The sequence below is a fragment of the Peromyscus eremicus genome, chromosome 13, assembly GCF_949786415.1.
Source record: "Peromyscus eremicus chromosome 13, PerEre_H2_v1, whole genome shotgun sequence".
NCBI lineage: Eukaryota > Metazoa > Chordata > Mammalia > Rodentia > Cricetidae > Peromyscus > Peromyscus eremicus.
The window spans coordinates 54,540,939-54,556,377 of NC_081429.1; the positions used below are offsets into that span (position 1 = coordinate 54,540,939).

Genomic DNA, 15,439 nt, shown 5'->3' on the forward strand with positions numbered 1-15,439 from the left:
CAGCTGGCACATGGGCCCTGACATTACAGAGGGCAGTGGCCCCTGGCTCTGGATCAGTGGTTATGACAATTTGCTATTTGACTTATTAGATTCAATTATCCCTCACTCTAGTCATGCAGGTGACTGGAAAGCTGAGGATCTGACCTGGATTTGTTTTAACAGTTTTCATTGTTGAGAACTTACACATGAGCATCTACATCTCTCCCACCTTACTTCTCCCATCTAATCACCCTGTGTACCCTCCCCTAATTCATCATCTCTTCTTCAACTATTATTGTTGCATGTAGAGTTAGATTTAAATAAAAATAAGAAATTTTGTTTGGGCTTGCAGTGTTTAAATGATCATCATGGAATGTATTCATTTGCCTGCTAACTGAAACACCCTACTTGCTTGTTGAAATTCCTTCTTGCATGTCTATAAAATTGAACTCCTTTTTTTCCCCTAATACCTGGAAGAGTCTGGAAGAAGGAAAGGAAGTGGGGAAAGTGATGTAATTCTATTTCAATTAAAAACATAATTTAAAAAAACTAATAAAGATCCATTAAAAGTCCATTTTATGAATACATGGTTTTTGTCTCTTATCAGTTGATATTACATACATTTTTACAGTTTCTTCTTTTTGACTATTATGGAATAACAGTGCTAAGAACATTTGTGTGTCCCTTTTTGTAGACATGTTTTCATTCTTTTAACATAAACCTATCAGTCATATGGTCAGTACATTTAATTTTTTGAGGAACTATCAAGCAGTGTTTCAAAGCAGCTGCACCATTGTCTATTCTCAGTTCAGTGCGGGATGGTCCCAGGCTCTGTACATGCTACCTAGCCCTTGTTAGGACCTTTCCCATTACAGCTCATTTGGCTGGTATGAGGTCATGTCTCACTGTGGCTTTGAGTATCCTGGGTGGTTGATGATGTTGAACATCACCCCATGTGCTCATCTGTGTATCTTCCTTGAAGTGAAGCCTTTAAAGGCGTTACACCCATTTTTAACGTTGGGTTTAGTTGTAGTAGTTCCTTAAATACTATAGATCCAACGTCTCTTATGAGATGTATAGCTTCCAAACCCAAACTGTGAGTCTTTCTGTTTGTTCTCGGTGCCCTTTGGAATACAAATCTCTATATTTTAAATTTTTGATGAGACTATAATAAATATAAAACTATAATAAAACATTTGTGTTATTAAATTTCTCTAGAAACCGAAGAGAAAAAATTTCATAATGCACTGCAGGGATAAAATTAGAAAAAGACAATATAGCATCAACAAACATTTGAGCACTCATAAAATCTTTGTAGAAACTTAAATTAGGAAGTTGTCCTAAGACTATTTGGTAACTTATCTCAAAATTGAAAATACCTTAGGTCTGAAGTATCCCTTGACCCAACCACACCACTTCTAGAAATTTTTTCTAAGGGAAAAGTTAAATAACTTTATAATAGATTTTATCACTGTAATGTTTGCATTTCAAAAAAATAAAACAAAATTAAAGAAAGTCTAACAATAGGATATTAGCTAAATATATTATGATATATCACACTCAAGATATAGTATAATAATTATAAATTATATGGGCCAAAGATCACCACTTAGATGTCCAATGTCACCAGAAATAGCATCATGAGTAATGAGGGTCTCTGACTAATGGGGCAGTATGTGTCCTTTTTAGAGAGGTATCTTCAACTGATGCCAAGCAGCACTCTGTGTGTGTGTGTGTGTGTGTGTGTGTGTGTGTGTGTGTCCCTGTGTGTGCCTCTATGTGTGTGTGTATGTGTGTGGGGTGTGTGTGTGTGTGTGTATGTGTGCATGTGTGTGTGGGGTGTGTGTCCCTGTGTTTGTCTATGGGTATGTGTGTGCATCTGTGTGTATGTGCCTGTGTGTCTCTGTGTGTGTGTATGTGTGTTTGTGTCTGTGTCTGTGTGTGTGTGTTACGGTGAGGAAGGGAAGGTGTGTTAGGTTATTAAAATAGCCAAGATTTTTTTTTTAATTTTTACTTTGCAATACAATTCAGTTCTACATATCAGCCACGGATTCCCGTGTTCTCCCCCCAGCCCGCCCCCCATTCCCATCTCCTCCAGGGCAAAGCCTTCCCTGCAGACTGAGATCAACCTGGTAGACTCAGTCCAGGTAGGTCCAGTCCCCTCCTCCCAGGCCGAGCCAAGCGACCCTGCATAGGCCCCAGGTTTCAAACAGGCAACTCATGCAATGAGCACAGGACCCGGTCCCACTGCCTAGATGCCTCCCAAACAGATCAAGCCAATCAACTGTCTTACCCATTTAGAGGGCCTGATCCAGTTGGGGACCCCTCAGCCATTGGTTCATAGTTCATGTGTTTCCATTCATTTGGCTATTTGTCCCTGTGCTTTATCCAACCTTGGTCTCAACAATTCTCGCTCATATAAACCCTCTTCTTTCTCACTAATTGGACTCCCAGAGATCCACCCGGGGCCTAGTCATGGATCTCTGCATCCAGATCCCTCAGTAGTTGGATGAGGTTTCTAGCACGACAATTAGGGTGTTTGGCCATCCCATCACCAGAGTAGGTCAGTTCAGGCTGTCTCTCGACCATTGCCAGCAGTCTGTTGTGGGGGTATCTTTGTGGATTTCTGTGGGCCTCTGCAGCACTTTGCTTCTTCCTATTCTCATGTGGTCTTCATTTACCATGGTCTCTTATTCCTTGTTCTCCCTCTCTGTTGTTAATCCAGCTGGGATCTCCCGCTCCCCCAAGCTCTCTTTCCCTCAACCCTCACCCTTCACTACCCCCACTCATGTCCAGGCTGTTCATGTAGATCTCATTCCCTTTCTCTGTCATTGGGTGATCCCCGTGTCTTTCTTGGGGTCCTGTTTTCCAGGTAGCCTCCCTGGTGATGTGAGTAGCAGTCCAGTCATCCTTGTTCCACATCTAGTATCCTACTATGAGTGAGTACATACCATGTTTGTCTTTCTGAGTCTGGGTTACCTCACTCAGGATGATTTTTTCTAGATCCATCCATTTGTCTGCAAACCTCATGATGTCATTGTTTTCCTCTGCTGAGTAGTATTCCATTGTGTATATGTACCACATTTTGTTTATCCATTCTTCAGTTGAAGGGCATCTAGGTTGTTTCCATGTTCTGGCTATTACAAACAATGCTGATATGAACATAGCTGAACAAGTGCTCTTGTGGTGTGGTTGAGCATTCCCTGGGTATATGCCCAAGAGTGGTATAGCTGGATCTTGGGGGAGATGGATTCCCAATTTTCTAAGAAAGCGCCATATTGATTTCCAAAGTGGTTGTACAAGCTTGCATTCCCACCAGCAGTGGAGGAGAGTTCCCCTAGCTCCACATCCTCTCCAGCATAAGGTGTCTTCAGTGTTTTTGATCTTAGCCCTTCTGACAGGCGTAAGGTGGTATCTCAGAGTTGTTTTGATTTGCATTTCCCTGATGATTAGGGATGTTGAGCAATTCCTTAAATGTCTTTCAGCCATTTGAGTTTCCTCTGTTGAGAATTCTCTGTTTAGTTCTATAGCCCATTTCTTAATTGGACTGTTGGGCATTTTGATGTCTAATTTCTTGAGTTCCTTATATATTCTGGATATCAGTCCTCTGTCAGATGTGGGGTTGGTGAAGATCTTTTCCCATTCTGTAGGCTGTCGCTTTGCATTGTTGACCGTATCCTTTGCTCTACAAAAGCTTCTCAGTTTCAAGAAGTCCCATTGATTGATTGTTTCTCTCAGTGTCTGTGCTACTGGTGTTCTATTTAGGAAGTTGTCTCCTATGCCAATGAGTTCAAGACTACTTCCTACTTTCTCTTCTAGCAGGTTCAGAGTAGCTGGATTTATGTTGAGGTCCTTGATCCACTTGGACTTAAGTTTTGTGCACGGTGATAGATATGGATCTATTTGCAGCCTTCTACATGTTGATATCCAGTTTTGCCAGCACCATAAAATAGCCAAGATTTTAAACAAATAAATTAAATTTAATATGAAATTTCTTCATTTCTCAAAATTCTATTCCTTACCCATTTTTGAAAGACATTCAATGACTAAATAAAATAAATCAATTTTATTAAGATGACACGTACACTTACATACAATGTCTGAGGAAATATAAGTCAAAATGCTAATTAGTGATAGTTTTTATTTTTATTTTATACACTCATCTGTTTTTGAGCTTTCATATCCATTGCTAATGTTTTCTTTTCAGAGGAAAGACTATATATCTTTTTGTGGTGACAAAAGGGTTGTGAATCCAGTTAAATATTTGAGAATAAAATTAAAATCAAAATCACTGAATAAATATTCTTGTGCATAATATCAGACAGGTATGAGTTCAAATTCAGTTTTTCCTTTGGTTACTTTAGTACCATGACTTCTCATCTACAGATGTCAGTGGCTATACTTACCATCCCTCCCTCAAACTCCATTCATGATATAAAAACAAGTAAAAAGAGAATTGATAACTAATATACTACTGGCATGCATTACCGAAAGTTAGTGGATAGAATTGGCTTTCTGTATGGTGGTTCAAGACTACGATGGAGGTAGGCATTTGTATATTGTAGAAAATGTGGCGTATGAATACCAACAAGGCTTGTCTGTCTCTGTGCATTTGCCAGTCTGTCCAAAGGCGATGCTGTCATAGGGCATTCTCTTGGCAACTCAAAAGCGCCTTCCTAAACTGTGCCCTACTTCCTGACTAGCAGAGCTGCCCAGAGAATGGATTAAAAGGTGCTAACAATTGCCAGAAGAATATAGGAGAGTGCGGAATCCCCAGCATGTTCTCCAGAAGATGTAGAAAGATACTGAGTATGAATGGAGCTTAAGGATGAATGGAATGCAGGAGAGACTACTTCTAAAGACTAGGTTTGACCCAAAGCAAAGCAAAAAAAAAAAAAAAAAAAACTATAAATATTCTCTATGCTTTTACCACCCAACTTTATTACCTGCAAGGCATGGATTGATCCAAGTGGAACTGGGGACATTGAGGAAGCCTCCAGCTGGCTGATGTACAGTAGCTCTTGTTTCTGTCGATTAGATTTATCTTTCATCATACAGAATCACAGCAACTCTCCTTCGTTACTCCTCTCCCAGTGGGTTAAGTGTAACAGAGGGCAGAGAGAGACTTCCAGGTGGCCATAGCTCGGTTGGAAATTTGTCACCTCCCCCAAGTGTCTGGTTTTAGCCCAGTGAGTAATTTTATCGTATCTGGTCTGTGGAAACAGTACATCCTCTAACATTTTTACATAACAGAAGAACTTGGTTTTTTTCAATAAATTCACAAGAAAAGAGGACAAGAAATCTGTTTTTGATATCTTTACTCTTTCAGTAATGTGCAACAGGAACAGAGCAGTATTAAGAAAAAGTCAGAAATAACACAGTCGCTATAGAGGACGTTTATATTTGCAAAATTTCAACAATTATCTTCTCTAGGCTCCCCCAAATTAGCATATTTGTTAATCAAATTAATTAAGAAGCTTTTCAAAATAAAAGCAATGTTTTAAATAAATATATTCTTTCATAACCATAGAACATTTAGTTCTGTTGGTGGCGATGAATGAACACTACATTTAAGAAGTTTGTATTAGGGTAAAATTATCTAGATATAATTATAAATGTACCCTAATTAGACATTTTCTTCATGTGTTTTACTGTATGCATTAAAATTATCCCATACATGCTGTCTACTTAGTTAGTTCTCAAGTCATCATAAAGATGTTATCTGACTTACAGAATTTATGTCAGCTCAACATGATGATATGATATTGTTTGAACGTCTTTAACTTTAAATTTCGTACCCTATACTAAATCCAATCCTTGCCAAGCACGTGTATCTGCCCACTTCTGGTAATAGAATGCCACACTCCCACCTCAGGAGAATGAGTTCTCCCTGCAAACCTTGAAATTTCACAACCGAATTCCTGTCACATCAACAGTCCAGTTACAACACACATCTGGTGTGTTTCCGAGTACCGGCTGGTGGCTACAAATGCACTGTGGTCAGCTCTTCTACTGAAGCCACACGCTTGGTAAACACTACAGAAACTAAATCCTAAATTTGATTTGATTTAATAAATATTTTTGAAGACTTTGATAAATGAAGAAATGAATTTGTTTATCTTTCCAGAATTCTGATTTGAAAATTTTTTTATTCACTTTCATGTCTACTGGAATTTTTAAATCTATATTTAAAATCTACAAAACACCTTTGCTTTGATAAATTTGGCTTTTTTTCAATAATAAGTTGTGCTAAGATCTCCAAATGAAATGGCTAAGACAGAGAGGTACAACTAACCTAGCAATGGATTACAATAAGCACTCATTAGAATTTCAGATTATCAACTGTCCCCAAATGGTCATAAAGAAAAAAGAATAACTTACTAAAACCAGTAATGTGACAGAGAATCTCTCTCCCTCTCTTTCTTACACACACACACACACACACACACACACACACACACACACACACGTGTGCACATGCGCACAGGCAGCCACATGTAGGTCTATACTCACAGCTCAGAGTTTAAACACTGCCACTGAAAGTTTTAACTTAGATAAATTAACTACAGGAAAATACTGACACTGTGAAAATATATGTTTATGTACAACACCCTAGAGAGGGCACCATTTCTGTGAACATCTAAAGAATGTAAAAACGAAACGAAAAGACAAGAATGAGAAGCCGGAGTCCTGGACGAGGGCATGCACGCTGCCTCGGCGGTCACGGTCACAGCTTCCCATTCTCTTCGCTGCTCTCCTTCTCCTCTATGGCTTCCAGGCTGCGCTTGCCCTTGGCCTCGGCACCACCGCTGGGGCCTTTACTCAGTCCACAAGACAAGCAGGCCAGCTGGATCTGCTTCATGTTCTCTATAGCTTCATTCTTGGCGTTCTTCAGCAGGTCTCCTTGTCCCTACAAACAGGTAGAAACAGCAAAGAAGAAGATTATGGCCAGGCTCACGCAGCAAGGTTGCTCTGTTTCCTGCCAGATGCTGACGAAGGATGAAACAGACCCAGACCTATGCGCTCATTTTTCCAGGGATATACCCAAAGTTATTTTCCGGCATGATTGGAGGACTTGGCTCTTCAGTTCTAGAACCTCAGACCTAGCCTCCTCAGCTCATTGCATGCTTGATGGCTGCTCCTTGTGATCCCTGGAGGGGGGAACTCATGTGGACACATTGAGGGCACTTGAACCTTCCACACTGTGGTCTGAGACTTTGCTCATTATTACAGTTCCCCGTCCAGTCAGACCAAGATTTCTAGATTCTGGAGAAGATGAGGAAAGATGTTCTTCCATAAAACTGAAAATTAAACTGGCTTGTCGGATTAAAAAGCACAAAGCTAAGCATCCTGTGATGGAAAGCAGAACCTCGTGCCTGCTGTGCTGGTTTTAACACACCGGGTTATCCCCACAAGCTTCCGTTGGTGCATTTCAGGATCCTGAGGACAATGTCCTTGTGGGGCTAATGGAGAGACATTTCTCAAGGCACCACACATCCATCAAAATAAAAAGCACAAAAGGATTGCTGGGACACACTGGCTGTCGTTGGCATCAATGTGTCAGAGAAAACCTTTCCCACTAGTTTTATTTTGGGCATGAGTTTATCATTACAGTGTTTGAGTGCGTGCACTGATACTGGCCCAGGGCCTGAGGGATTACAGAAGTGTTCAAGAGTGGGAATGAGTGTCTGGGGGGCACACATGGAAGAGGAAGTAACGCCCCCCTTCACCCCCACTTCTCACAGCAGTGGGGGCCAGTGTGACCCTGAAGTGCTGAGGGGTGATATGGGAGGATGTGGGGGCTGCTATGACTGAGGAGCATTCTCTGAAGCACAGGCTCACTCAGAGAGGGGACCATAGCCTGCTAGACGAAGTATTCCATGAAGACATGCAAACTTTCTTTAAATTTTATCAATGTCATTTTCTTAAAGTGTGGATAGACTACCTGCTAAAAGTGCCTCAGAATTTATAAAATCAGTACCTGATTCTAACCTGTTGTAGTGACAGCTAAGTCCCTCTTCAACCTCCCATGATAAGGACTGGCCACTTTGCCTACTGTTTGTGCTAAAATGGACTGTCTTCAGTCGCCCCAACCATGGTCCAGGGCTTTAGAAGCATGCTTGGAGGCTGTATAGGTGGAGCCTTCTTGTGAGGAGAAATGAGTCTGAGCATGATGAGGTTCCATGCCTGGCCCAAGGCCACAGCCATCTAGGAGCAGAGATGGATCTCAAATCTTGACTTTCCCTCTAGGCCCAGAGCCCCTTCCCACACACCATGAGATTAAGACTTCTGAAGACAGTAAGCAGAGGCTGCAGCCTGAGCCTGTCAGTCAGGGATGCATTTCCTGAGGGGAAAATATTCACAACATCCCTGGAACTGGATAATTCTCTAAACAGAATAATGGATGAAGGCCGGCCCCAGACCCTGAATATTGAAGCCACGTATAACTTGTAAAATGCAATTATTAAGTCAAGATAATAGAACACATAAAAGGCCTACTCCAGGCAGGTAATATTCTACTCTGAACATAATCATTCATTCAGTTGTCACATCATTCCAGGTGATAGGTGTTGCCATTAGACTCAGTTTACCCATTATAAAAGAGCATCAGAGTGACCACATTTCCCGGAGTCACATAGCCGCTCAGTGGTAGATCTGCACTTTGTTCAAGGGCCTGTGGTCTTCACCACTTCAAGATCTGGCCTCTTTCAAGAGCAAATGACACCCTCTTCGATTTACACAACCACACAGTGAAGCCACCTGTTCACTGTTTCCCACGCAACAACAGAGACAGGGAAGAAAATGACCGCCCACATGACACTGACTGACAGAATCTAGAGATGGATGCGGGGCCAAGGACCCAGGGTACAGTAAGAACACCCAGGCAGGGACGAATGTCAGTGTGCCTCCCACCAGTTGCACTGTGGGCCATTTTCTCATCTGTGAAGAGAATCGGAATGACTTTTGGGCTTCCACACAGTTCTAAGATTGAAGAACACAGGTTGAAAAGCTGTTTATGATTTAATGATCACAAATAAACTGCTATAAATTGATCTGCAAAGCAGGTAAGCTTTTCTACTGCCACCATAAATAACTTGCAACTGTCTTGTAATAGACTTGAGGAGCACGTTTAAAATACACCTGCAGAGTGTTTTGCAAGGGTATACATATGGATAGCATTTTTAAAAATGGAAAAATTCCCTTATAACCAAGCTATATTAATGATGTGACTATATCTAAGATCATTTCCAGAGTTCTACTTTAGACTCAGTTTTGAAATGATCATCAAACATTTTTAAAGCCAATTGGCCTATTTTGCAGTTGTAAGAGAAGAATAAAAGACAGGGTGTTATCGGCCTGGGTGGTGTGAATGCATAACACACTCTCACGCCTTTTCCTACAGCAGGTTATGAAGCGAGTTTTAATCAGCCCACTGTTACTGCATCAGTTCTGAGAAGTGGCATCCAAGCCTAAAGGCCAGACTGTGCCAGTTCTGGTGAACAGAAGCCAGTCTCTCTGGAAAACAATGGCCAATCGGAGTGAACAGTTTGTACCAGCACACAAGAACAGAGCTACCTCATCTCCCGATAACCCAGGCGACGGCACACCCTGGCAGAAGAAAACAAGTTAAACCACTAACTAATGAAGGAGGAAAAAGAAAGCTCTGAAGATCTTACATAGAAAGCGTGGGTTTAACTGTTTACAGAAGCTGGAATTAGGGTTCCTTTCCATTCTGTGCTTTAAGGAACCACACACTGTCTTTCCTTTGGATCTTCCCATTTAAGACACCGGAACCCGAAGAGAAATTCAGTTTCTTATTCTAGAAAATTGCACAGAGCTGATGTGCATTACTAAGGACCCCTCCCCACCCCCATTCAGGCATGCCTCCTTAGTGATTTTTCCCATTTTGTGCTCAGCAATTTCCCCTAACCAGCTGGCTGCCCCTCTCTCCACTCTGTCAAAAACACTAACCAGCTCAACCAGATCTCCTTGCTTCCAACATCTCTGTCCTTGGGGCATCTCCTTCAAAGGGTATCAGGCAAAAGAGTCTTGTATAGTGTGTATTTAAGGCACATCCAAAAAAAAAAAAAAGCATTTAAAAGAATGTTTTGATGCTATTCTCTTCAAACAGGGGTCTCAGAGGAGGAAGAGAGCGTGAAGCCTAGCGAATTTTATTTTCTCAGTGGCATATAAATTGAAACGCTTCTTGTACACTAAAATTATCTGGGGTTGTCATGGTATATAATGCAAAATTAATGCACAATTTGACCACAGAGTACTCAACTTGAAAGAAATGTCAAGTGGCCACTCCTTTTCTGTCAGAAAGCCTGTGGGAATTCACAGCTCAGAGGGGAAAATGGAGACACTTTAGTCCAAAGGAACGGAAGAGTACCCCAGAGTACCCCAGCACACTGATGCTGATGGGACACGGAGAACAGCTGTGAGAGGCGCGCACCGCTCACCCTTCATGGTTATTTGGCTCCTGTCTATAAGGTCGCATAGCAATTCCAACACATTGAGAAAGTAACAGTTGGAAACGTGGATAATCATAATAGATCATTATAAGAAGTGGAAGCTAAAAAATAATGACAGTTAATGCATATCTAAAGACAAAAGATAAATATTCCTTGCCAAATGAATACCTTTAACTATATTAATTGAAGTTAAAGTACATTGCCTCTAAATAAGGAAATACCCAACAGGATTCGGACTGTAAACATGGCTGCTGTCTCACAGCGTTACCACTTTGATTAATTCTAAGAAGTTAGTCCATATGACGTCTTCCTGATCTTTCATACGCTAATATCTCAGAAGTTTGGGGCTCGCAAGCTGATTACTGTCAATAAAATACTATCAGGATATCAATATGACTGAGTATACTAAGCATGAAGTGTTGTCTCATTATCTCATGATACCATATACACGAAAGAAATCAGAATTCTAAATACAAATCGTCAACTAGTCTGTTTTATAATCTATCAGAAGATACTTAGGATTTTTGTTTTTTCTACCTCTCTTACCAAAACATGCAGTCTCCTCCAAAGTTTGAGAATAGTTTTTGGCTGCGATGTGGCAGTCACCCTCAGGAGGCATCCATGGTTCTTTCACACCCGCCTTGCCCATGAGTATCCTCCCTTCCAGTTAGGAAAAGAGAGTGGCCTGTGTCTTTGTCACATGGGAAGGAAATGTGTGGGCTGTCCCAGAGCACACCACATATATGTAAAGCAGCTAATTGGTATTCTGGGAATGGAAAGACCTTTACATGTATACACAATCACACATATACACAGCGACGCTTATCTCTAAGCTGTATGACGATCTCTGAGTGTACACTCAGTTGCAGGCAGATTGAATCTCCTGGTGTTCTGTCCACGGAGGAGTACACATGCACAACTAGGGTTCCCCTACCCCCCAGATAACACTGGTGAAAAAGCTGGCCATAGAGACCAAGGTAGCATGAACAATACTTTTTATTTCATCTCCTGTGTGGTGGCTAGATCATGGTGGGCTTGTATAGCCATTACTAATTCAAAATTCATAGATCAGGGAGTCTCCATATTACTTTAAAAAAAGGTTAAAAGATCAGGAGATGGGAGGAATTCTCTGAGTTAATGGTTTAAATGAGGATCCAGGGACTCTCCCTGTGGGCCAACTCATAGTGCCTGAAGGTGCTAACTGTGCCACGGGGGAAGAAAAGATATCGGCGGTCTTGCCAAGTGTTGGCCGCTGCATACTACAATACTGACCTACCTGCAAGATGGGCCTGCAGATACAACAGTGGCGTGGTAGTTATGAGTGTAACCTGATTTCTGCTTGGACAGGAGGCCTGCTCTACAGGGGTGATTTCATGTCTGGTTCTATATACCTGGTCAGAAGCCCAGGGCCGAGGAGACCACAAGCCCTAGAGACTAACCTGCTGTTGCTAGTTTACTAAATGCTCTTGCTTGTCAAGCTGTAGTTATGTTTCTGCCCACAGATTTGTGCTGCTCTCAACCTTGGTCAAAGGAGCTTCTTTGTGTAGTGGGTCATGGTTAATGCAGAGATTAATAACGGGTCAAAGTATGAAGTGTAAATAACTCTCAGTGCTCAACAGCTGGTGCATCATCCATATCAACATCTCCCATCCAAGGTTCAGATAGGAAGAATATGAGAGCTGGCAGATGGGGAGGAGAGTGAGGAAATGCAGATGTCTGAACATGACATGGATGTTGCATACATCAACTCACAGCAGCGGTAGTTACCTGCACATGAGCTGCCCAGGATAAACCCTGTCAAAACCCCAGCATGACTAGAAGAGGAGCTACTGGCATCTGATGGCTCCTGAATGAACAAGAGTCAACTCTCCTTGGGAGACATGGCTGCTCGGTGGTTTCTCATGTACCAGTGGATGGTCCCACACCCGTGTGCATACGGACAGCACTAATTGGACTCAAGGGGTTATTAATAACATGAAAAAGGAGGACATGAGGTTGGGAGAGGAGAGAGATGGAGCACTAGGAAGTCAGAGGGAGGTAATGGTGGATGTATACAATCAAAATATATTATAAAATGTATGAACTTCACAAAGAATGAAAGCTACTATTAAAAGTAAGCCAATTTATCAATTTATCAATGACCTTCATGTGAGAAACTAAAACAGCATATAAAAATGTTTTGATATCAGAATAGAGGTTTTTCTCTTGATGGCACACTCCTAGTATGTTGCTGTATTTGGAATATTGCATGAAACTATTCAAACATGACCTGGGACTGTTGTTCCCTGGAATGAAATCTTAACTGTGTAGGGAATGAAGAAGATGTTTACAATAGCTACAGGGCACAAAGGTCTGATTATTAGAATATGTATAAAATAACTTAATTGCACTACAAATTCAAGTTTTTATTTAATTAAGTTATCAATGTTCAGGTTACTTTTCAGCACCATGGTAGCATAATATCTTAGGGGCATTCTACTTGCCACTGGAAAAGTTGAAATATGTGTGAGTCCCTGGTTCCATATGTATCAGTGTGATGACAAGAAGGTTGAAGTTTTAACTCAGTGAGCGCTGGAGAACTACAGGCCGGTCATAGTAGAGAAGGTGTGTGATCAGTTTCAGCTTAACACAGCTTTGACTGTTTTCTTCTGAACTCTGAGCCCCAAACAAATAAAACATTGATTTTTAAAACCATTATGCTAAAATGTAATTTATATACTTATAAAAAACAAAAAGATAATTACATGTTTAGTGACCCATTAGAGTTTTAGATATTTTTTAATTTAATTTGTTCTTTGACAATTTCACGTGTGTATAATACATACTGATTACTCGCCATCACATGGCTTCTTTTATCTCTCTACTCCTCATCTTGCCCCCTTCTCTATAAATCTTTTCCTCGTAGTCCTGTCCATTTGTTTTGTTTTGTGACCGACTGAAGGCTATCTGTGCGGCCGTAGATCTGAAGCTGTAACATTGGACCCTAATGGGCCCCGCAGAAGACATACAATTGAAGACAACTTCCCCTTTCTTGGAGTGAACAGCCAACAGTTTAGCAGTCAGGAACAGGATCCCATGAGCTCTTGCCCCATCCATGACTAGTTGTTGACCAGTCTTGCCCGGGCCCACTGCAAGTAACCACAGCTACTTTGAGTTTATGATCAGAATGCTTGTGTTGTGCCTAGATGGTGGCATTTCGCAGTTATTATCCCCATATTCTAGCTCTCACATTCCTTCTACCCCTATTCACAATGTTCTTTGAACCTTAGGCCATCTTATTTAGCCACAGTCTCTATATTTACTACCATTCACTAAAAAGAGAAGAATCCCTGATTAGGGACGAGAGTAGCTTTTGTCTACAGGTATAAACATAGAGACACACAAAGGGAAATTTTGTGCTGTGTCAATTTTGTTAAACAACAGTAGCAAGCTCTCCACCTCCTCCATAACCTCCTCAGGCACGGGTTGTTGACTGCATTTACAATACTACTCATAGGATTCCTTCCATAGTTAGGGCCTCAAATGCAATTAGAAGATGTTGGCTGCACTCATAATAGTTATGCTACTCTTTTACATATGGGCACATCATGCCTGGAAGGTTGGTTCCATAACTCACAATGCTCATAGCTGGGTAAGACCATTAATGTCCTTTCTCTTCGACCTGCCTGTATCGAATCTTCTCACACTTGGAAAGTTAACCAGCAGAGAGGACATTTCCTGCTCAGGTCCAGCCCGCTTCCTCTGTATCTTGCAACTGAGCTGTGCAGTGTCCTTAGCAGTGGGGTCTGTCCTCCAGTTCTTGCTGAGAGCAAGAGAACTGGCCAGAGCCTGCATTGTTTGGGGGCCTCTGAAGTCTCCCTGACCAGCAACTCCCATGGAGGAATCCCACATCCAGCAGCACGAGGTTGTTTGTTTAATAGCCCGCTGCTCTAGACACAGGACCATGTATCCACTGAGGACCCCCTCTATCTCTGTTTCCGTAGTTTGGTAAGTGATGCAATGTTTTGTTGTTAACAATAACAGTGCCACCCACTTCCTAAAATGTGAGGAAACCGAGGACTCTGACACGGGGCATTATGTCATCATGTCACAATCCTTTTCACAGTAAAGGACTTCCAGCATTTCTGCTGCTTCCCATTCAATGTTTCCCCATTTTTCCAAAGCTCCCCTGAGGGGGCAGTACTGTGCTTTGGGAGAACACCCAGACCAGACTTGGTGGGGGGATCGGTGACAGTGACCGCAGATGCTGTTTCTGTCCCTACAGAACTTAAGTTTAATGAGAGACGCAGGCATGTATCAAATAACCACCAAGGCTAAGGTGTGCACAGTGCTGACGGAAAGCGATGCACGGCTGTGCTACAGGGGACCAGACAAAGCCACCAGAGAAGGTGACGGCTCAGGAGCGGTCTGGAGACTAGCAGAGTCTGCTCTTCTTTCCTGACATCAGTGAAAAATAGTCTAAGGGGCTTCTGATGTGTGCCTGGGGTCCTCAGTCTGTACAGTCTGTGGACACACAGATGCACGGCACAGGAGAAAGTTCTGGAAGGATGCAATCTCTATGCCACAGAACCAAACTTGCCCAACACATCCCATTGTCCTTATATTTTCTCTATTTAGAATTGATTTTATTTCCTTGGAATTTATAACGGAAAGGCTAAAAGTAGAAAAAGAGTAAGTAACATGACATTTAGTGACAATATCACTTAGTTCTTTCAAATGTTTGAGACTTTGGAAGTCTGCCTTCATGATTTAAGAAATAGACCAAAGAAAACAAACACGCACGCGCACGCGCGCGCACACACACACACACACACACACACACACACACACACACACACATTTTCCAGACTTACACAGGAACTAACTGAAAAAAGAAAACAACATTTCCTGGTTCCCAGGCTTATAGGCATTTTTCACTGCTGTATTGTATTTCTATTAAGATTCTGCTATGGTTTCAATATGGGTTGAACTTGTAACCAAAAGTG

The 15,439-nt window shown here is 41.7% G+C and overlaps 1 protein-coding gene across 1 annotated transcript in view; it reads right to left on the reverse strand.

The window, feature by feature from the left end:
• Positions 1 to 5,095: 5,095 nt before the first annotated feature.
• Positions 5,096 to 15,439, reverse strand: part of Plcl1 (phospholipase C like 1 (inactive)) — a 62,625-nt gene continuing 52,281 nt past the window's right edge. The window contains exon 5 of the mRNA XM_059278470.1: positions 5,096 to 6,889. Coding sequence (XP_059134453.1) covers positions 6,707 to 6,889 — 183 coding nt within the window. The 3' untranslated portion in view covers positions 5,096 to 6,706. The remainder of the gene's footprint in view (positions 6,890 to 15,439) is intronic.